The 24,261-nt window shown below is 38.2% G+C and overlaps 1 protein-coding gene across 3 annotated transcripts in view; it reads right to left on the reverse strand.

The window, feature by feature from the left end:
• Positions 1-24,261, reverse strand: part of CNBD1 (cyclic nucleotide binding domain containing 1) — a 506,340-nt gene that overhangs the window by 209,761 nt on the left and 272,318 nt on the right. For all 3 annotated transcript variants that reach the window (XR_009490548.1, XM_025001902.2, XM_059874508.1), the window contains one exon: positions 13,681-13,859. Coding sequence is in view for 2 of the 3 variants with exons in the window: in XM_025001902.2 (XP_024857670.2) it covers positions 13,681-13,859 (179 nt within the window). In the remaining variant the exon portion in view is untranslated. The remainder of the gene's footprint in view (positions 1-13,680; positions 13,860-24,261) is intronic.

Here is a 24,261-nt window from a genome sequence, read left to right on the forward strand (position 1 = left end):
AGAGCTGTCAGAGTCCTGCAGTTATCTCCCTTCCTCCTCCTTCCCTTTGCCCAAAGCTCAAAGTGAGGACTGAAAGAAGCTCTTTCTGCCCCTTTCCTGTCTGCCTGCTTCTGTTCCTCTCTGGCCTTAAAAGAACTTCATTATAGGAATGAGATCACTAGATAATTTAACCTAACTCCTAACTTACTCTCCACTGAATGAATCCACATGGTGCCTTGCTAACCTGTTGATTCTTTTCCCAGATTGAAAGAAATAAGAATGAAGAATTAAGTAGTAAGAAAATGACTAGCTCTCTATTCCCAGTAGCCTCATTAGCAATCCTGCAGGCAGATCACGTGGGCAAGATAGCATCTGAAGAAAAATCAACAGGAGTCAGCCAGTCTGCATGCAAGGGAAAATGACACAGAACCCAACTTCCTGCCTGGATGATTCATTGAGACTCCAAAAGCAGTCATAGCCGAGCAGACTCTTCCGAGTTGATCTGGAGCACAAATCCACCTTCTCCCCAGGTTGCTAGAACTCTGAGAAAGCAATCTCCTTTCTCTGAGAAAGCAACCGTTCACCTACCTTGTGAGTATTGACTGGTTGATCAGTGGGCAGCCAAACCTGAGTTCAGTCACAAGAAGACAGGAAGCTGATGGGCTAAGTGTCTGGCTCTCCCTCTCCCATCAGCTAGGTGGACTCACCAAAGTTAAAGAGTGTGGAACTGTCTGCAAAGGGAGCAAACCCGGGGATCTGCCTGAAGTGGTGAATTGATTCAAAAGAGAGACTTCTGCGGTCTCCACTGCATGAAGCCAGGGATAAAAGTTGTATTAAATAACTCACTATACAGACATTGGGCTTCCCAGATGGCTCAAGTGGTAAAGACTCTGCCTGTCAATGCAGGAAACACAGAGACACAGGTCAGTCTCTGAGTTGGGAAGATCCCCTGGACAAGGAAATAAAAACCCACTCCAGTATTCTTGCGGAGAAGGCAATGGCACCCCACTCCAGTACTCTTGCCTGGAAAATCCCATGGATGGAGGAGCCTGGTAGGCTTCAGTCCATGGGGTCGCGAAGAGTCGGACACGACTGAGCAATTTCACTTTCCCTTTTCACTTTCATGCATTGGAGAAGGAAATGGCAACCCACTGCAGTGTTCTTGCCTGGAGAATCCCAGGGATGGGGGAGCCTGGTGGGCTGCCATCTATGGGGTTGCATAGAGTCGGACACGACTGAAGCGACTTAGCAGCAGCAGCAGCCAGTATTCTTGCCTGAAAAATAGCATGGACAGAGGAGCCTGGCAGGTTACAGTTCATTGGGTCACAAAGAGTCAGACATGACTGAGCATGCCAGGGAGTTACAGAAGAAAGGACATACAAAAGATTGCATTTAGACACCAAATCACTGACGGTAACCATAAATTCACCTCTGATATTTATTCTCCCTTCCTTCCTGATCCTCTGAGAGGAGCAGAAAAAGCAGTTAATGAATAGAAGAGGATGCAGAGTAAGAAAGAGGGAATAAACTATTGTGAACTACTTCCCCCACTGCAGAATTATAGCTTAATAAGATGCAAGTTGTGTTCTCAAACATGAGAGTTTGAAATTTTGATATGAAGATAAGACTGGAAATTTTAATATCTAAAAAATGAGGCTACTTGTTAATAACTGGGAATCTGACTGAGATTTCATCCAGGGAGCATGGAAAAATACTACTACACAGATTGTTTAAAGCTTTGTTATTAAAAATATTAAAGCTATTTTGTAATTTTACCCTGCTGCTGCTGCTAAGTCGCTTCAGTAGTGTCCGACTCTGTGCAACCTCATAGATGGCAGCCCACCAGGCTCCCCCATCCCTGGGATTCTCCAGGCAAGAATACTGGAGTGGGTTGCCATTTCCTTCTCCAATTTTTTTGTTTTTTTTTTTTACCCTACTCGGTCCAAATTGTTCAATATACATTATCAAATGATTTTCATTCCACAAGTCTTCAAATGTTTATTGTTCAAAGAAAAGCTCTACTAATAAACTATAAAGTTATTTTTAGTAATAAAGAGCTTCCTTTTAAAAATTGCTTGTATAATGTTGCTAAATGTTATCATGTCAAAAATACATTTTAATAAAAATACCAGCATAACCAAATATATATCAATTATAGGGACATATAAAGTATAAAATACAAAATAAGGTATAAAATGCAGTGTGTGTGTGTGTGTGTTTGTGTTAACATACACCATATCATACCTGAGTTGACTCTAAGGAAACTTGATTCTCTTTATGAGTGTTCTTTGAAAAATTGTGAAACTAATAAAAATAAACTAAAGATTTTAAAACTACTTAGGATCCTTACTGATGATCTTGTAAATGAATGTTTTTTTCTCTCTTTTCCTTAATAGGTGATGTGCTTACTCACTCAGTCATGTCCAACTCTTTGCGACCCCATGGACTGTAGCCCTCTCCAGGCTCTTCTGTCTATGGGAATTCTCCAGGCAAGAATACTGAATGGGTAGTCTTTCCCTTCTCCAGGGGATCATCCAAACCCAGGGATCGGACCCCAGGTCTCCCATGTTGCAGGCAGATTCTTTACTGTCTGAGCCACCACAAAACAAATTTGCTTTACTATATAAATCAATATCAAGAAAAACAAAAACAAAAAATGTTATTTGTACTTTACCAATTTTTTAGTCCAATTTAGATCTGTAACAGGGAATAAGTGTGCTATGTTTGCATCTCAGGAAAAATGTATTTGATTCTTTGAATGTTTTTCACTTTATGCTCATTATACTCAGATAATGCCCACTTGTTTACAAAATTTTAAATTAAATAGTTAAGATAGTATTACTTCTCTTTTTTTATGTGATTCTCTGATTCAACACAATAAAAAAAGCAAATAGTGGTAAAGAAGCTAAATAGATGGAGGAAAAATAACACATAACCCTCTGTGAAAAACCACAAAACTCCCAAACATAAATAATATTTAATGCTTATTTTTTAAATAAATACACAGAAAAGCAAGTCAATAAAATTAGACAAAGAATAGCATGTTTTAAAATGTAACTCACGTTTCCTATAGAAAACAGAGTCAATAAAGATACTTAATATTTTTAGCAATCCAAATTAAATTATAGGCAATAGTCACATACTTTTTCTTCAGCAGACTTAAGAACAAAATTGCTAGAGTTGCTGACATGCAACAAAATTGTCTGCTTTTATCTATATTATTTTTTTAAATATTTTATAAGTACTAGAAAAAAAGAATGATTTAGAGTTATGAACTGCTTGCCAGCCAGCGTGCAATAAAAAGCCATTACTTTAGTACTGATAGCTCCTGGCCTGCTGTGGCAGTACAATTGATAAAACTTTTAATGGTGTTGAACAGGGCTAGGGTATTGTCAGAAGACAACGCTTAGGAAGCTACAGTATCTCAGACTTTTGAGATGTTGAGAATGTTGAGAATGAGAACCATAGAAAAGAATAACTGAGTCATGTTTCTATACAGAAATAATTAACACGAAGTTGAAATTCAACTATAATTAAAAATAAATTTTCAAAAAGAATAACTGTTTGGGGGGGATATAAATACAATGGATAAAGGAAATAATTTTTTAGGAAAACTCATCATCAGCTTAAATTGATATAACCAAAGAACTCCATGGTAGCATATAAGGAAAACCTATTCTTCTATAGTTGGAAGACAGAAAAAGGTAAAAATTGGATTTAATATTTTATTATAAGGGTACCATAGCTCCAAATAATCTTGCATATACAACCCCAGCAAGTACTCTATTGAACTCTGAAACTCAGGGTAGAGACTTTAAAACCTGGTACATTAAGTCCAATCATAATTGCCATCTTTACTGTGAGAAAATATAGTGAATACAATAAAAAACTGAGTTTGGGGGCTTCCCTCGTGGCTCAGTGGTGAAGAGTCCACCTGCCAATGCAGGGAACACAGGTTCAGTCCCTGATCCAGGGGCATCCCACATGCTGTGGGGCAACTAAGCCTGTGCACCACCACTACTGAGCCTGTGCTCCAGAGCCTGGGGTCCGCGACTACCGAGCCCTCGTGCTGCAACTACTGAAGCCCACATGCCCTAGAGCCCCGTGCTTCTCAACAAGAAAAACCACTGCAATGAGAAGCCCATACTCTGCTACCGGAGAGTGGCCTCTGCTCTCTAAAACTAGAGGCAAAGCCCATGCATGCAGCAACGAAGACTCAGAATGGGAAAAAAAATAAAATAAAAAATAAAAAAACTGAGCTTGGTCCAGGTCTGGTTCACAGTAGCTCCACTGGATTCATACAACCACCACATGACAACTTCCATGGACTTTAAATACGTAATTTGAATGGATACTTGATATTGATCCCATATTGATTTCTTGGTCTTTTTGGTAAAAGCTATCAGTAAGGAAGATCAAGTAGAAATCTGAAATTCCCTCTCCCTACTATCCTCCACCTTAGCCAAGATAGTAAATCAAAACAATATCATAGACATCAGCAAGATGGAAGGCTGGGAATTCCCACCCAGTCCTCATCCCCCCACAAAAGTAACAATTTAACAGCAATCCACAAATAAAAACCTAAAAATATTTAGTACAAGACAAGGAGGCTCACTCTTTCCACTTCTCTTAAACATAGTACTATCATCCTAGGCAGAGAAATGGTGCAAAGAGAAAGAGAAGGAGAAGAAAAAAAAAAAAGGAGAGAAAGAAAGAAAAGATATCCAAATCAGAAGAAAGAAATAAAATAACTTGCTTGTATATGACATGATGTTATATGTACAAAACCTGAAAAACTTCACCAAAAATTATTATAAATAATAAATAAATCCGGTAAATTTGCAGAATACAAAAGTAATATACAAAATCAGTGTCTTTTCTATACATAATAGCAAATTATAGAAAAAAATTGAGAAAGCATTTACAAAAATTATAAAATACTTAGGAATAAACTTAAAGATATGTACTAAAAATTATAAAACAGTAATGGCATTAAAGAAACCACAGATAAATGGAGACATTTTTTGTTCACAAATAGGAAAAATTAACATAGTTAAAATGTGCATATTATCAACTCCAATTCAATAGCATATTAATAGAATTGTACACTATGACCAAGTGGAATTTATCCCTGGGAGGCAAAGAATAGATCAATATATGCAATCAATAAATGTGATGCACTACATTCTCAGAATGAAAGATAAAGATCATATGATCATCCAATCTATACAGAAAAAAATCTGACAAAATATACCAGTCTTTCATTTCAACAAATTGAGTATAGAAGGAACATGCCTCATCATAATAAAGGCTATTACGACAAAGCCATGGCTACCATCCTACTCAATGGTGAAAGATTGAAAGCTTTGTTTCTGAGATTAGGAAAAAGATATCACTCTCATCACTATTATTCCACATGATACTGAAATCTTAGACCAATTAGTTAAAACGAAGAAATAAAAGGCATCCAAATCATTAAGGACACGGTAAATTGTTTTATTATTTGTAGGTGAAATTATCTTATATGCAGAAAAATCAAAAAAAGCTGTTGGAACTAATCAAAAAATTCAATAAAGCCTCAGGATATAAAATTAATATACACAAATCAGTGGCATTTCTATATACTAATAGAACACCTGAAAAAGAAATAAACTATCCCACTCACAATAATATCAAAAACATAAAATAATTAAAAATTTATATAGCCAAGGAACTGAAATATCTGTACAATGAAAACTGCAGAATGTTTATGATGAAAATTGAAGGTACAAAGGGAAAGTATCCCATGTTCATGGACTGGAGCAAATTAATACTATGAATATGTCTATACTATACAAAGTCATATATAGATTCAATGTAATCCCTATCAAAACTCCAGCGGTATTTTTCACAGAAATAAAGAAATCCTAAAATTTGTATGGGACCACAAAAGACTGAATTGCCAAAGCAATACTGAGACAAAAGAACAAAAGTAGAGGTATTACAGGATCTAATTTTAAGCTCTACTACAAGGATATAGTAATTAAAACAACATGGCATTAGCATAAAAATAGAGACATACCAATGGAGCAGAAAAGAGAGCTCAGAAATAAATGCCACCATATACAGTCAACATATATTTCACAAAGGGTTCAGGAAAATTCAACAGGGAAAGAATAGTCTCTTCAATAGATAGTGCTTGGAAAATCAGATAGCCATATACTGAAACTGAATTCTTATCTTACAGCACACTACAAAAATTACCTTGAAATGGATTAAAGACACAAGATCTGCTATTGCAAAACTCCTAGAAAAATACACAGGAAAGAAGCTCCTTGAAACTGGTCTTGGTAATGATTTTTTTGACACAATATCAAAAATACAAAGGTAAAAATCAACCATCAGAATTACATTAAGCTTAAAAGCTTATTTACAGCAAAATAAATATAAACAAATGAAAAGGCAGCCGATATAACAGGAGAAAATTTTTCAACCATATATCAGATAAGGGGTTACTATCCAAAATATATAAGGAACTCACACAATTCAATAGCAGAGAAACAAATAACACAATTCTTTAAATGCAAAAACAACCTACATAGATATTTCTCAAAATAATACATTAAAACGAGCAAGTGCTTGAAAAGGTGTTCAACATCACTAACCATCAAGGAAATGAAATCAAAACCATAATAAGATATCACCTCACATCTGTTAGAATGGCTGTTATCAAAAAGAATAGGTAAATGTGCAAAATGTGGTGAAAATTGAATCCTTGTGTACTGTTGGTGGACATGTAAATTGGTAGAGCATTTAAGAAACAGTATGGAGCTTCCCTGGAGAAGGAAATGGCAACCTGCTCCAGTATTCTTGCCTGGAGAATCCCACGGACAGAGGAGCCTGGCAGGCCGTGGTCCATAGGGTCGCAGAGAGTCAGACATGACTGAAGTGACTAAACATGCACACATGCATGGATCTTCCCTCAAAAAATTAAAACAGAACTACAATACAATCCAGGAACCTCATTTCTGTGCTGTCATCTAAAGAAAGGAAAACAGGATATTGAAGAGACAGCTGCATTTCCTTGTTTATTGAATCATTATTCACAATAGCTAAAACATGGAGACAACCTAAGTGTTTATCCATGGTGAACAGAGCTCAAAAATACGATATATACACAAACAATAGGATTTTATTAAGTGTGAAAAGGAAGGAAATTCTGACAATTTTGACAATACAAATGAACCTGAAAGACATTATGCTAAGTAAAAGCGATCAAATTGCCAACATCTGCTGGATCATGAAAAAAGCAAGAGAGGTCCAGAAAAACATCAATTTCTGCTTTATTGACTATGCAAAGCCTTTGACTGTGTGGATCACAATAAACTGTGGGAAATTCTGAAAGAGATGGGAATACCAGAACACCTGACCTGCCTCTTGAGAAATCTGTATGCAGGTCAGGAAGCAACAGCTAGAACTGGACATGGAACAACAGACTGGTTCCAAATAGGAAAAGGAGTACGTCAAGGCTGTATATTGTCACCCTGCTTATTTAATTTATATGCAGAGTACATCATGAGAAACACTGGGCTGGAAGAAGCACAAGCGGGAATCAAGATTGCCAGGACAAATATCAATAACCTCAGATACGCAGATGACACCACCATTATGGCAGAAAGGGAAGAGGAACTAAAAAGGCTCTTGATGAAAGTGAAAGAGGAGAGTGAAAAAGTTGGCTTAAAGCTCAACATTCAGAAAACTAAGATCATGGCATCTGGTCCCATCACTTCATGCTAAATAGGTGGGGAAACAATGGAAACAGTGTCAGACTTTATTTTTCTGGGCTCCAAAATCACTGCAGATGGTGACTGCAGCCATGAAATTAAAAGACGCTTACTCCTTGGAAGAAAAGTTATGATAAACCTAGATAGCATATTCAAAATCAGAGACATTACTTTGCCAACAAAGGTCTGTCTAGTCAAGGCTATGGTTTTTCCAGTGGTTATGTATGGATGTGAGAATTGGACTGTGAAGAAAGCTGAGCACCGAAGAATTGATCCTTTTGAACTGTGGTGTTGGAGATAACTCTTGACAGTCCCTTGGACTGCAAGGAGATCCAACCAGTCTATCCTAAAGGAGAAAAGTCCTGGGTGTTCATTGGAAGGACTGATGCTAAAGCTGAAACTCCAGTACTTTTTCCAACTCATGCAAAGAGTTGACTCATTGGAAAAGACTCTGATGCTCGGAGGGATTAGGGGCAGGAGGAGAAGGGGATGACAGAGGATGAGATGGCTGGATGGCATCACCGACTCGATGCACATGAGTTTGTGTGAACTCCAGAAGTTGGTGATGGACAGGGAGGCCTGGCGTGCTGCAATTCATGGGGTCACAAAGAGTCAGACACGACTGAGCAACTGAACTGAACTGAACTGAACTGAATATAATCAACAATATGAATCTGCCTGCCAATGCAGGAGACGCAGGAGATGCAGGTTAGATTCCTGTCAGGAACATCCCCTGGAGTAGGAAATGGCAACCCACTCCAGTATTCTTGCTGGGAAAACTCCATGGTCAAAGGAGCTGTTTCGGCTGCAATCAATAGAGTCACAACCAATAAAAGATAACTGAGCAACTGAGCACACACACACACACACACAATAGTGTATACTTGAACTTTGCTAGGAGGATAGATATTGTGTTCTCATTACAAGTACACAACAATCTAACTATATAAGATGATGAATATGTTAATTAGCTTGACTGTGCTGATCACTTCACAACGTATATACATATATCAAAACATCAAGATACATACCTTAAACATATACAAATTTTCTTGTCAGATTATACATCAGCAAAGCTGAAACAAAAACACTACTACATTCCTGGAAGAATGACACCTATTACTGCTGCACTCAAAGACCTAATTCAGGATTCAGAGTTGGTAGTCCCATCTTATTTCATTAAATTCTTGAGTTTTGTCCTCAACAAGCAAACAACCAGATCCTAGAAGATTGGAGTGGATTACACTTTCATGCACTGGAGAAGGAAATGGCAACCCACTCCAGTGTTCTTGCCTGGAGAATCCCAGGGACGGGGGACCCTGGTGGGCTGCCATCTATGGGGTCGCACAGAGTCGGACACGATTGAAGCGACTTAGCAGCAGCAGCAGCAGCACTATAAAGTTAACAAAGAAATGGCCCTAATTATAGCTGCTCTGCAAAATGTGATATTCTTTTTTTCTAAAACAGATTGAAAAAGTATTGGGTCTGCACAGAAGAACTGTACAAAAAAAGGTCTTAATGATCGGGTAACCACGATGGTGTGGTCACTCACCAAGAGCCAGACATCTTAGAGTGTGAAGTCTAGTGGACCTTAGGAAGCATGACTACTAAAAAAGCCAGTGGGGGTGATGGAATTCTAGCTGAGCTATTTCTAATCCTAAAAGAATATGCTGTTAAAATGCTTCACTTAATACACCATGAAATTTGGAAAACTCAGCAGTGACCACAGAAGTGGAAAGGGTCAGCTTTCGTGTACATCCCAATGAAGAAAAATGCCAAAGAATGTTCAAATTACCACACAATTATGCTCATTTCACAAACTAGCAAGGTAATGCTCAAAAGCCTTTAAGTTAGGCTTCAACACTACATGAACAGAGAACATCCAGATGTACAAGCTGGTATTGGAAAAGGAAGAGGAACCAGAAATCAAATTGACAATATCAAATGGATCATTGAAAAAGCAGGGGATTTCCAGGAAAACATTTACCTCTGCTTTGTTGACTACACTAAAGGCTTTGACTGTGGATCACAAGAAACTCCATGAAATTCTTAAAGAGATGGTAATACCAGATCACCTAACCTGTCTCCTGAGAAATCTGTATGCGAGTCAAGAAGCAACAGTTAGAACTGGACATGGAAAAATGGACTGGTTCAAAATTGGGAAGGAGTATGTCAGGGCTGTATATTATCGTTCTACTTATTTAACTTAGTAGAGTACATCATGTGAAATGCTAAATCACAAGTTAGAATCAAGATTCTAATCCAAAATCACTGCAGATGGTGACTGCAGCCATGAAATTAAAAGACGCTTACTTCTTGGAAGAAAAGCTATGACTAACCATGTTAAAAAGCAGAGATATTATTCTGCCAACAAAGGTCCATCTAGAAAAAGCTATGATTTTTCCTGTAGTCATGTCTGGATGTAAGAGTTGGACCATAAAGAAAGCTGAGTGCCAAAGAATTGATGCCTTTGAACTGTGGTGTTGGAGAAGACTCTTGAGAGTCCCTTGAACAGCAAGGAGATCCAACCAGTCCATCCCAAAGGAAATCAGTCCTGAATACTCATTGGAAGGATTGATGCTGAGGCTGAAACTCCAATACTTTGTTCATCTGATGCGAAGAACTGACTCATTGGAAAAGACCCTGATGCTGGGAAAGATTGAAAGGCAGGAGGTGAAGGGTTCGATAGAGGATGAGATGGTTGGATGGCATCACTGACTCAATGGACATGAGTTTGAGGAAGCTCCAGGAATTGGTCATGGACAGGGAATCCTGGTGTGCTGCAGTCCATGGGGTCACAAAGAGTCAGATACAACTGGGCGACTGAACTGAACTGAACTGAACTGAGAATGAAGATTGCTAGGAGAAATGTCAATAACCTCAGATAAGCAAATGATGCCACTCTAACAGCAGAAAGTGAAGAGAAACTAAAGAGCCTCTTGATAAAGATGAAAGAGAAGAGTGAAGAAACTGGCTTAAAGAAGAGAGTGAAAAGTCTGGCTTAAAACTCAACATTAAAAAAAAAAAAAAAAATGAAGATCATGGCATCTGGTCCCATCGCTTCATGGCAAATAGATGAGGAAAAAATGGAAACAGTGACAGATTTTATTTTGGGGGGTTCCAAAGTCTTTGCAGATGGTGACTGCAGCCATGAAATTAAAACACACTTGTTCCTTGGAAGAAAAGTTATGATAAACCTAGACAGCATATTAAAAAACAGAATAGGAAAAGCAAATAGGAAAAGGAGTATGTCAAGGCTGTATATTATCACCCTGCTTATTTAACTTATATGCAGAGTACATCATGACGAATGCTGGGCTGGAAGAAGCACAAGCTGGAATCAAGATTGCCGGGAGAAATATCAATATCCTCAGCTATGCAGATGACACCACCCTTATGGCAGAAAGTGAAGAGGACCTAAAAAGCCTCTTGAAGAAAGTGAAAGTGGAGAGTGAAAAAGTTGGCTTAAAGCTCAACATTCAGAAAACTAAGATCATGGCATCTGGTCCCATCACTTCATGGGAACTAGATGGGGAAACAGTGGAAACAGTGTCAGACTTTATTTTTCTGGGCTCCAAAATCACTGCAGATGGTGACTGCAGCCATGAAATTAAAAGACGCTTACTCCTTGGAAGGAAAGTTATGACCAACCTAGATAGCATATTGAAAAGCAGAGACATTACTTTGCCAACAAAGGTCCATCTAGTCAAGGCTATGGTTTTTCCTGTGGTCATATATGGATGTGAGAGTTGGACTGTGAAGAAGGCTGAGCGCCAAAGAATTGATGCTTTTGAACTGTGGTGTTGGAGAAGACTCTTGAGAGTCCCTTGGACTGCAAGGAGATCCAACCAGTCCATTCTGAAGGAGATCAGCCCTGGGATTTCTTTGGAAGGAATGATGCTAAAGCTGAAACTCCAGTACTTTGGCCACCTCATGCGAAGAGTTGACTCATTGGAAAAGACCCTGATGCTGGGAGGGATTGGGGGCAGGAGGAGAAGGGGACGCCAGAGGATGAGATGGCTGGATGGCATCACTGACTAGATGGACATGAGTCTGAGTGAAATGCAGGAGTTGGTGATGGACAGGGAGGCCTGGCGTGCTGCAATTCATGGGGTCGCAAAGAATCGGACATGACTGAGCAACTGAACTGAACTGAACTGAAGGAGATCAAACAAGTCAGTTCTAAAGAAAATCAACCCTGGATGGTCATTGGAAGGACTGATACTGCAGCTGAAGCTCCAATACTTTGGGACCTGGTGCAGAGAGCTGACTCATTTGAAAAGACCCTGATGCTGGGAAAGATTGAAGGCAGGGGGAGAAGGGGGTGACAGAGAATGAGATGGCTGGGATGGCACCATCAACTCAACGGACATGACTGTGAGCAAACTCTTGGAAATAATGAAGGATAGGGAAACCTGGCATGCTGCAGTTTATGGGGTCGCAATAGTTGGACATGACTGAATGACTGAAAAACAACACAGTAGGTGGCCACTGAGTGGTGAGTTCATTCTTTTCCATTCCAATCAAGATAGAAGGTCAGAAGCATTACTCATTCATCTGTGATCAACAACAATTTATACTTCTATGTTTTTGTCTCATTTTTTCTTTTGGGTTCCAAAGTCATTGAAGCTGGTGCCTGCAGCCATGAAATTAGAAGACACAATGCTTCTTGGAAGGAAAGCTATGGCAAACCTACACAGCATATTAAAAGCAGAAACATCACTTTGCTGACAAAGTTCCATAACATCAAAGCTATGGTTTTACAGCAGTCATGAACGGATGTGAAAGTTGGATCCTAAAGAAGGCTGAGTGCCAAAGAATTTATTCTTTCGAATTGTGGTGTTGGAGAAGACTCTTGAAAGTCCCTTGGACAGCAAAGGAGATCAAACCAGTTAATCCTAAAGGAAAAAAACCCTGAATATTCATTGGAAGAACTGATTCTGAAGCTTAAGCTCCAATATTCTTCACCACCTGATGTGAAGAGTCGACTCATTGGGAAAGACCTTGATGCTGGGAAAGACTGAAGGCAAAAGGATAAGAAGGCAGCTGAAAATGAAATGGTTGGATAACATCACTGATTCAATGGATGTGAACTTGGGCAAACTCTGGAAGATAGTGAAGGATGGGGAGGCCTGTTGTGATGCAGTCTATGATGTTGCAACAAGTTGGACATGACTTAACGACTGAAAAAAAAAGTTAATATTTTATCCATGTCTGTCTTTATTGTCTTTATCCATGCTTATCCTTCTTGAATCTGAGAATATTCTAGGTCTTCCTGACTTCAATCCATAGTGCTAAATCATTTGATTTTCATTAGTTTCTTTGGCTATTTACTCCCCTGAGCATCTTGATCACCCTACATCCAAAACTGGCTTTTAGAGCTGCAATTCTAGTTGAACTAGTGCTGACCCTCATGTTGGGTATCCAGGTATCCAGAAAGATACTAATCTTTATTTGAGCCAGTTGATAGTCCTCAAACATTGCATATAAACAAAGTGTTTTCTTCAATTGAGACTTTCTGATTGTAATAGAATCAACCCTTTGATTACCTTATCATTGCTCTTGAGATAAATAGCACAAGCACACACTCTTAATTTTATTTAAAAGACCCTTCATGTTCTGTCCTCTGTGTTCCCTTTCTTAAACCACTCCCTCCCTCTTATCTCCTTCTTCACTTAGTGATCCAGTTACAATGGCTTTGTCTCAGTAATCAAATGCACCACTAAACGCCAGTGGGCCGTATGTTGTGGAAGGCATCCCACATTAATTTTTTTAAAACACATCTCCAGTTGTGATGACAGTATAATTTTTATTTTTAAAAGTTATATTAGCTTTAATATTTCAGGTAACACTGGACATATGTAAATATCTGGAAGAGATAAAGTTTATAACAATGATACATCATTGCTTATTGAAGGAGCAAATATTCATTTCTTACCATGGGACCAACTCCAGCCAATAGAGGGTTTCTGAACTCTTCACTGAAATCAAAGCTGTGAAAACTCTGAGGTATGAAAGAGGTTGTAGAGTCATGTTCTTCAATCAGATTTTTATATATTTGTGTTTGAGGTCGAGCTAGGCCTTTCAGTATTATATAAAATCCATCATTTCCAATCACTGAAAGAAAACAAAACCAAACAAGATATACTATAGACCTTATTTCAAAGGTGCTTTGATGTATATGTGTCTGCAATACATATTACAATTGCTTCCCTTTGAGCAGATTTCTTTTTATTTATTCATTGACAGTGACTTTAATATAGCAGTTAGGCATCACAAAAATTTAGACAAATAGCAAAAATAACAAAGATATCTACACTTAGAATACTATTTGCTGACAGCTATTTAGAGTAATCAATCCCCTTATGGAACTGATACCTTCTAGGAAAGAATCGTGGTGACGTATCAAGATTAATAGGTTTAAGACAAAATGAGGAGAAAAGTGCCAGAAAAGCCCTTGAACCTTTTAAAATGTTTCTGTCCCCTTCAAAAATGCCATTCTTTTTGTTTTATATAAGTAGCAGTTTATCACTAATAATTTTCATTTATCTTTGCTGTAGACAGGATGGATGACTCGTAGAACTGAGTAAAGAATATACTATGAAAAGAGAAATGGATCATTACTAGGAAAAAATTTTGTTTTTTTTTTCAGTCTTTCTTCTATTCCATTTTCTAACTCTCCACAATTTGTCATCCAGCCCCACTACCTAAAGTTCAAATAGATGCCTGAAGGTCGGAAGGCTCATTCGCTAGTGAAGGTTTTGAACGAAATACAGATCACTTTTAGTTTTTCTGAAGCCCGTCACTTTGGAGAAGCACATCATGGGAACTGGATGATGTCGCTTCTTTTCTCTGTTATTTACATTACATGGCTCCAAAGGAGTACATTATTCAAGTGTGGTGCTTTGCTTACCATTTGCTTATTAACTTGTAAATAAAACCTTTACAACTTGATTTTAATGGATACCTGCATTTCTTTCTTTTTATGCCGTATGACATGTCACCTGCTTGCCTTCTCTGCTTTTGTCTAAACTGAGTCCTTAATGGAGGGGATCTTTTGTACACCATCTGTACACCAGTTCAGTCTCTCAGTCATGTTGGACTCTTTGCAACCCCGTGAACCGCAGCATGCCAGACCTCCCTGTCCATCACTAACTGCTGGAGTCTACCCAAACCCATGTCCATTGAGTTGGTGATGCCATCCAACCATCTCATCCTCTGTTGTCCCCTTCTCCTCCTGCCCTCAGTCTTTCCCAGCATCTTTTCCAATGAGACAGCTCTTCCCATCAGGTGGCCAAAGTATTGGAGCTTCAGCTTCAACATCAGTCCATCCCATGAACATTCAGGACTAATCTCCTTTAGGGTGGACTGGTTGGATCTCCTTGCAGTCCAAGGGACTCTCAAGAGTCTTCTCCAACAACACAGTTCAAAAGCATCAATTCTTCAGCGCTCAGCTTTCCTTATAGTCCAACTCTCACATCCGTACATGACCACAGGAAAAACCATAGCCTTGACTAGATGGACCTTTGTTAGCAAAGTAATGTCTCTGCTTTTTAATATGCTGTCTAGGTCGGTCATAACTTTTCTTCCAAGGAATACACATCTTTTAATTTCATGGCTGCAATCACCATCTGCAGTGATTTTGGAGCCCAGAAAAATAAAGTCAGCCACCGTTTCCACTGTTTCCCCATCTATTTGTCATGAAATGATAGGACTGGATGCCGTGATCTTAGTTTTCTGAATGTTGAGCTTTAAGCCATCTGTACATGGTGACTATAAAATAGTGCTTTTCTTTAATCTTCATTAAAGCGAACATTGTGTTTCTTTGGATGCCTTAGTTTAAAATAAATACTTCCCAGATAGCGCAATATCATTTCTTATTAAACATCTAATCTATGTGACTAAGGCACTGTAGAAATATTGCTTTAAAAAATACTTATATTTTATTTTTGGCTCTGCTGAATCTTTATTGTGGCCCACAGGTTCAACATTCAGAAAACTAAGATCATGGCATCTGGTCCCATCACTTCATGGCAAATAGAAACAGTGGAAACAGTGGCAGACTTTATTTTTTTGGGCTCCAGAATCACTCCAGATGGTGATTGCAGCCATGAAATTAAAAGACACTTACTCCTTGGAAGAAAATTATAACCAACCTAGACAGCATATTAAAAAGCAGAGACATTACTTTGCCAACAAAGGTCCATCTAGTCAAGGCTATGGTTTTTCCAGTGGTCATGTGTGGATGTGAGAGTTAGACTATAAAGAAAGCTGAGTGGCACAGAATTGATGCTTTTGAACTGTGGTGTTGGAGAAGACTCTTGAGAGTCCCTTGGACTGCAAGGAGATCCAACCAGTCCATCCTAAAGGAGATCAGTCCTGGGTATTCATGGGAAGGACTGATGTTGAAGCTGAAGCTCCAATACTTTGGCCACCTCATGGAAAGAGCTGACTCATTGGAAAAGACCCTGATGCTTGGAAAGATTGAAGGTGGTAGGAGAAGGGGACGACAGAGGATGAGATGGTTGGATGGCATCACCGATTCAATGGACATGGGTTTGGGTGAACTCCGGGAGTTGGTGATGGACAGGGAGGCCTGGTGTGCTGCAGTCCATGGGGTCGCAAAGAGTCAAACACAACTGAATGACTGAACTGAACTGCACAGGTTCTCTGTTGCAGTGAATTCTCTTGTTGTGGAACGTGAGTGCTATGGCGTGTGGGCTTCAGTGGTTGCGGCCTGAGGGTTTCAGCGGTTGCGTTAGGTGAGCTTTGTTGTCTTGTACCATGTGGGGTCTTCCTGAAGCAGGGTTCAGACACATGTCCCCTGCATTGGTAGGCAGACTCTTAACCAGTGAACCACCAGTGAAGTCTGAAACATTGTTTTATAATAGCTTTCATGTGGGCTGTATAAGAAAAAACACCTTTCATTTCCCAGAGATGCTTACTTGTGTGCTCACATGATCATTCTGATTAATAAAACATTGAGAGGATTTTTGCTTTCCAAATATGCACATCACCCCTGTTTCCCTGCTAGAATGGGTGTCGGATATTTGAGCTGAGGAAAATGCGAGGAGAATCTCAGAGGCTTCACCTCATATCTTTAAGCTACTGTCCTGTAACATAAATACAAATAAATCTGAAAAATGTTAGAAACTAATGTCCTCTAGTTCTTTGTTACTCACAGCTGAACACAATTTCTGTGTGAATATTGTTGGAATTTCACTGAATTCTATTCACAAAACATGTTCACCTTACTGATGAAGGCCAGTCTTCAGTCCTCTGGAAGAAATTTTCCTTTTCCTTCATCCTTGGCCCAGTGACAGTGAATCTAACTAAATAAATTCTGCTTGAAATGTATTGATTTTTATATTACATTTTAAAAATATTTATGATATTAAGGAGGCCTTAAGAGTTCGAGCAGTCTAAGGAATTTGGTTGTGTCTTACTCTTTGTGACCCCATGGTCTGTAGTCCACCAGGCTCCTCTGTCCATGGGATTCTCCAGGCAAGAATACTGTAGTGGGTTGCCATTTCCTCCTCCAGGGAATCTTCCTGACTCAGGGATCACTCAGGTCTCCCGCATTACAGGCAAATTCTTTACCATCTGAGCCACCAGGGAAGCCCAACTAAGGAGTTTAAGTAATATAGGGACTTTGAGATCCATGGAAAATATTTTTGGTCAGAAAATATCTCATCAGTACCCAAATTATACTTATTTAAAAAGCAGTCAAACGAAGCTATTGTGGAAGCTGCTAACTCCATTTATATAAAGGATGATAGCTGTATTTGAAATGGCAAAGAGGAGCTCTATTTTAAAAGAAAATATTTTATTAATATTAGGTAGATATAATTTTCTCTTTTTTATTGAGATATAGCTGATGTTCAGTATTATGTAAGTTTCAGATATACAACATAGTGACTCATTCTTTAAAGGTTATATTCCATTTCTATTTACTATAAAATATGGTTATATTCCAAGAGAAGAAAATGGCAAACCACTCCAGTCCTCTTGCTTGGAAAATCCCATGGATGGAGGAGCCTGGGGGGCTACAGCCCATGGGGTTGCAGGGGGTCAGACACGACTGAGTGACTTCACTTCACTCACTTCATACTTTATCAGTGGAGAAGGAAATGGCAACCCACTCCAGTCCTCTTGCCTGGAGAATCCCATGGACGGAGGAGCCTGACGGGCCATGCTCCATGGAGTCGCAGAGAGTCGGACACGACTGAAGTGACTGAGCATGCATGGTTGTATGCCATGTATTGTACTGACTATAAATCCTGGCAGTGTATTTATTTTCTACAAGGTAATTTGTACTTCTAAATCCTCTACCCTACCTTATCTTGCCCCTCTCTTCATTTTATCCCCACTGGTAACCACCAGTTTGTTCTCTATATATGTGAGCCTGTTTCCTTTTTGTTATAGCCCCTATTTGTTTTATTTTTAGATATTACATATAGGTGATATCATATAACTGTCTTTCCAACTCTGACTTATTTCACTCAACATAATAACTTCTAAGTCTATCCAGGTTGCTACAAATGGCAAAATATTATTTTTATGGCTGAATAGTATTCAATCTTATTTCTTCATCCTTCTGTAGATGGACACTTGTGTTCCTTCCATATCTCGGCAGTTGTAAATAATGTTGCTATGAATACTGGGTGCATGTTCAAATTAGTGCTTTTGGTTTCTTTGGATGAATACCCAGAAATGGGACTGCAGGGTCTTATACTAGTATTTTGAGAAGCCTCCATACTGCTTTCCACAGTGGCTGCACCATTTTGCATTCTTACTAACAGCCAACAAAGCTTTCCTTTTCTCCACATCCTTGCCAACATTTGTCATTTCTGGTCTTCGATGACAGCCATTCTAGCATAGTGGCTCTCTGTGTTATCTGACATATGGCATAGTAACAGGTGTAACATAGAGTTCCACTCTGGTTTTAATTTGCATTCCCCTGACACTGAGATTGAGCATCTTTTCCTGTGCTTGTTTACCATTTGTATGTATTCTTTGAAAAATATCTATTCAGCTCATTTTTAATTGAGTTGATTACGTTTTTGATGTTGAGTTGTATGAGTTGTTTAAATATTTTGGATATTAACTCCATTTATATAAAAATCACATTACTTGCAAAAAATTTTTCCCATTAAATAAGTTGTCTTTTTGTCAATGGTTTCCTCGTCTGTGCGAAAGCTTTTACATTTAATTGGGTTCCATTTGTTTATATTTACTTTTATTTCCTCTGCTTTAGGAAATACACTCAAAAAATATTGCTACAATTAATATCAAAGACTGTTTGGTTTATGTTCTCTTCTAGGAGTTTTATGGTTTCCAGTCTTACCTTTAGGTCTTTAGGTAGATACCATTTTAAATGATTTACTACATAATGATAATTTTTTCTTTTCAAAAAAAGATACTATAGATGGATCAAGTACTGGTTTAGGAAGTTTGTATTTAGTCCCATTTTTGCATCCATTATGTATTCTTGGGAGAATCATGTATTTCTAAGTTCAATTTCCAATTCAGAAATCATCATGCTAAGTCAAATTATCTACATATATTTTTTTATTTTTCCAATATTCAGTGAAACAGTGAAATATATTTTTATGTTGCTGAATTTATTATTCAAGTTTAAGTAAATTAGAATTTCAAAACTATATAAATAACCAAATTTTACCAATAAAAAGATTACTTAAAAAAATTTTGGATAGCTTTAATAAACTTTTAGAAATACAGATGAAAAAGACTTACCTAATTACAATATTTAAATTAGTCAACAATACTTAAAACCCCATATTAAATCTCCAGAAACTTTTTTCAATGTTTCCCCGCACTTCACGGTTCCAGTTTCATTTCTACCTTCCTCCCACCCAAGAGGATTCCCAGGCAGTATTGCGGTAGAGATCCACCTGCCAACGCAGGAGACATGAGAGACGCAGGTTCGGTCCCTGGGTTGGGCAGATCCCCTAGAGAAGGAAATGGCAACCCACTGCAGGATTCTTGCCTGGAAAATTCCACGGACAGAGGAACCTGGCGGGCTATAGTCCCTTGGATCTCAAAGAGTCGGACATAACGAAGCACACATGCACGCCCTATCCAAGAGACATTTGTGAGGTTTTGAGAAAATTAACGTAACTTTCATGGATGAATCTTTATGACCCACGGAGAACGCCTTAGTTGCAGCGAAAGCACATGTGCTCTTTAGAATCAATATACATTCTTCAAGGCCTCGTTTGCCTTTAAGAGAGCCATAGTCTTTACGGTAAGGTTAAATATTTTATTACTTCTATTGTAAGAGCATATTGTTCAAATTATGGTTAATTTATATACGGGGAAGGTGCCCATTAAATTTTTCATGAGATGTAACTACTATGGTTTTATATGCTATGAGAAATTTAAGCCACCACAGAAAATAAAGTCTATGCACGCTAAGATTTGTTTAAGGTTTAGTAATCTAAACATATTTTTCAGCATTAAAAATAAATACAATATTTTAAAATGAGGAGCTATGGAGTTTTTGTGATATAACCTCATAGAAAGTAAGACTAAAAGGGAATAAATTGAAAGAAATAGCAGAGAAGTAACATTAAGACTTAATGGACTTCAAGTAAAGAAAAGGGCAAAATTGACATATATGTATTAAGAGACAAAAATCCCTATATCAATAATTTCATAGCAATGTTGCAATGTTAATTTAAAGGTAGATATTAATAAAACTTTTATCTATAATCCAATTCCATATTAGCCATTAAATTGGATTCTCTTCTAAGCTAATTTTCTTAGCTTTCTGAACTTTAGTTTGCCAGTCTTAAAAATGCCCTCTGCCCGGGCCATAAAATGAGATCCAGTGGGAAACTCTTGGGATTGATTAAATTAAGTAAACTATATCTATATAGCATATAGAGTTTACCACATGTACTATATATATATAAAGTATTTTATTATAGTGGTATAAATAATCTTTATATATAATGATCGTCATATAGTACTCATGTTTTTAGTACCATTTTCACCTAAGCTAGAAATATGTATGTGTATTATTCAGTATTTGAAATCAAGAAATTGCTGCTCTTGTTAATATTTTATTGTTTAAGAAAACAATTCATGAGAGGCTAAGTGAGTAGGAAGCTGCCTTAAATGACGAAACGATAAAAAATCCTATGATCAGAAAAGAGACCAGAAGGTGCAAACAGCTGTGCAGAATTACAAGAAAGAAACCAAAGCCTTAGCAGCAGATTGAAAGTCAGCAGCCTGGTGATGAGAGGTTACTAGGGGGAATACTTTAAATAACAGCAGAGGGAGGGAAGTGCACACATGAATAAAGAAAAAGGGAAAAGAAAGACACCTGGCTGGACCTGTTTTGTTTTGTTTTGTTTTAGAGTTGGATGAACAAAGAGATTTACAAAGGTCAGATATTTAATGAGTTGACTGCTTTGGTAGTGAAACACAAATGAGTTGCCAGAATGAGATGTCTTAAAAACTCAAGAGAAGGGTTGTTGCACATGTAGGTGTAAACACAGATAATAAAATGTCTGATGTGTTTAAAAATATGCACTACTGAAATGAATTGCAAAGTCTTATTTAACATAAATCTTCACATTTTAAAGTTGGTCTTTGTTAAGTAATGAAAGTTCATATTTTATCGGTTTCACACAAGTCATTACAATACCTGGAGAATACAATATTTGCTTCTAATTTTAGTTTTAAAACCTTTTATAAAAAACTAAGAGCTACTTACAAACACTAGCACATAAATATACATTCATTGTGGAGAATTCAACACAAAATATATGTGGATTTTTTTTTTAATGTTGGCAATTTGATCTCTGATTCCTCTGCCTTTTTAAAATCATCTTGAACGTTGGGAAGTTCTTGGTTCATGTACTGTTGAAGCCTGGCTTGAAGGATTTTGAGCATTACTTTGCTAGTGTGTGAAACGAGCACAATTGTACCGTAGTTTGAAGGTTCTTTGGCATTGCCTTCCTTTGGGACTGGAATGAAAACTGACCTTTTCCAGTCCTGTGGCTATTGATGATTTCCAAATTTTCTGGCATATTGAGTGAAGCAACGTCTTCTTTTACAGCATCATCTTTTAGGATTTGAAATAGTTCAGCTGTAATTCCATCATCTCTACTAGTTTTGTTCATAGTAGTACTTCCTAAGGTCCACCTGACTTTACACTCCAGGGTGTCTGGCTCTAGGTGAGTGATCACACCATCATGGATATCCATGCCATTAAGACCTTTTTTCTACAATTCTGTGTATCTTTGCCACCTCTTCTTAATTGTATCTGTTTCTGTTAGGTCCTTGCCATTTCTACCCTTTATTGTGCCCATCTGTATATGAAGTTTTCCCTTGGTATCTCTAATTTTCTTGAAGAGATCTCTAGTCTTTCCCATTCTATCATTTTCTTCTTTCTTTTCATAGTTCATCTAGAAAGGCTTTCTTTTCTCTCCTTGCTGTTCTCTAGAACTCTGCATCAGTTGGGCATTTTTTTTCCTTTTTCCTCTGCCTTTTACTTCCCTTCTTTTCTCAGCTATTTGTATGGCCTCCTCAGACAGCCATTTTGCCTTCTTGGATTTCTTTTTCTCTTGAATGGTTGTGGTCACTGCCTCCTTTACAATGTTGCAAACCTCCATCCATTGTTCAGGTACTCTGTCCATCAGATCTAATCACTTAAATGTATGTGTCACTTCTATTGTATAATCATAAGGGATTTGATTTAGGTCCTACCTGAATGGCCCAGTGGTTTTCCACACTTTCTTCAATTTAAGTCTGAAAGTTGCACTAAGGAGCTCATGATCTGAGTCACAGTCAGCTCCAAGTCTTGTTTTGGCTGACTTTATACAGTTTCTTGGAGAAGGCAATGGCACCCCACTCCAGTACTCTTGCCTGGAAAATCCCATGGAACGAGGAGCCTGGTAGGCTGCAGTCCATGGGGTTGCTAAGAGTCGGACACGACTGAGCGACTTCACTTTCACTTTTCACTTTCATGTATTGGAGAAGGAAATGGCAACCCACTCCAGTGTTCTTGCCTGGAGAATCCCAGGGATGGGGGAGCCTGGTGGGCTGCTGTCTGTGGGGTCGCAGAGTCGGACACGACTGAAGCGACTTAGCGGCATACAGTTTCTCCATCTTTGTCTGCAAAGGATATAATCAATCTGATTTCAGTATTGACCATCTGGTGATGCCTCTATGTAGAGTTGTCTCTTGTGTTGTTGGAAGAGGGTGTTTGCTATGACCAGTGTGTTCTCTTGACAAAATTGTTAGCCTTTGCCCTGCTTCATTTTGTACGCCAAACAGGTGTCAAACTCGCCTGTTATTCCAGGTATCTCTTGACTTCCTACTTTTGCATTCTAATCCCCTATGAAGAAAAGAACATTTTGTGTGTGTGTGTGTGTGTGAGTTCTAAAAGTTCTTGTAGGTCTTTATGGACTTCTTCCGCACGAGTCATTGGGGCATAGATTTGGATTACTGTGATATAGAATGGTTACCTTGGAATCAAACTGAGATCATTCTGTCACTTTTGAGATTACACCCATGTACTGCATTTTGGACTCTTCTGTTGACTATGAGGTTTACTCCATTCCTTCTAAGGGATGCTTTCCCCTAGTAGATATGATGGTCATGTGAATTAAATTAAATCCCATCCATTTTAGTTCACTGATTCCTAAACTGTCGATGTTCACCCTTGCCATCTCTGTTTGACCACATCCAGTTTACCTTGATTTATTCAACACTGTTCTTTCAGCACTGGAGTTACTTTCACCACCTGATACAGCCACAAGTGGGTGCCATTTCTGCTTTGGATCCGCCTCTTCATTTTTTCTGGATCTATTTCTCGGCTATTCCCCAATAGTATACTGGATACCTACTGACCTGGGAGGCTCATCTTTCAGTGTCATATGTTTTTGCCTTTTCATAATTTTCTAATAGGTATTAAACAAATGCAAAAGAATAATGTTTAAATCTGTTGGTTTAGGTGTGTGTGTGTGTGACTCTGTGTGTGTGTTTATTTATATGCCACCACCCCAAAATATTAACATATAAAATGCTTCTATTAATGCATCCATCATATCCCTGGTCAAGGCACTAGAAATTAAAATGGGAAACTTAACTAAAATTTGTCTGAAGTTTTTTTTGTTTTTTTTTTTTCCCTCAATATCTGGGTCAGTCAACTACTTAGACTTATTTGACAAATAAGTACTGTCTTAACTATGAAAATCAATGCTAGATTGTTATTGAATATGTGTGTCAATGAATGGTTTTCAAAGTGTGGTTCCCAGACTAGCAGAAACCCCTGGAATGTTATTGGAAATGCAAATTAAGCTTCATCCTAAATCTACTGAATCAGAAACCTTAGGTGCTAAGCACAGCAACACATCTCAGTGAGTCCTGAGGGATTCTGATACATGTTCAAAAGGGAGAAACACCACTGTAGACCTTTAAAATCTAATTACCAAAATGTGAAGTGTTATTTGTTTCACTACGTATAACTTTACAAATGATAGAC

This window comes from Bos taurus, chromosome 14, assembly GCF_002263795.3.
Source record: "Bos taurus isolate L1 Dominette 01449 registration number 42190680 breed Hereford chromosome 14, ARS-UCD2.0, whole genome shotgun sequence".
Lineage (NCBI taxonomy): Eukaryota > Metazoa > Chordata > Mammalia > Artiodactyla > Bovidae > Bos > Bos taurus.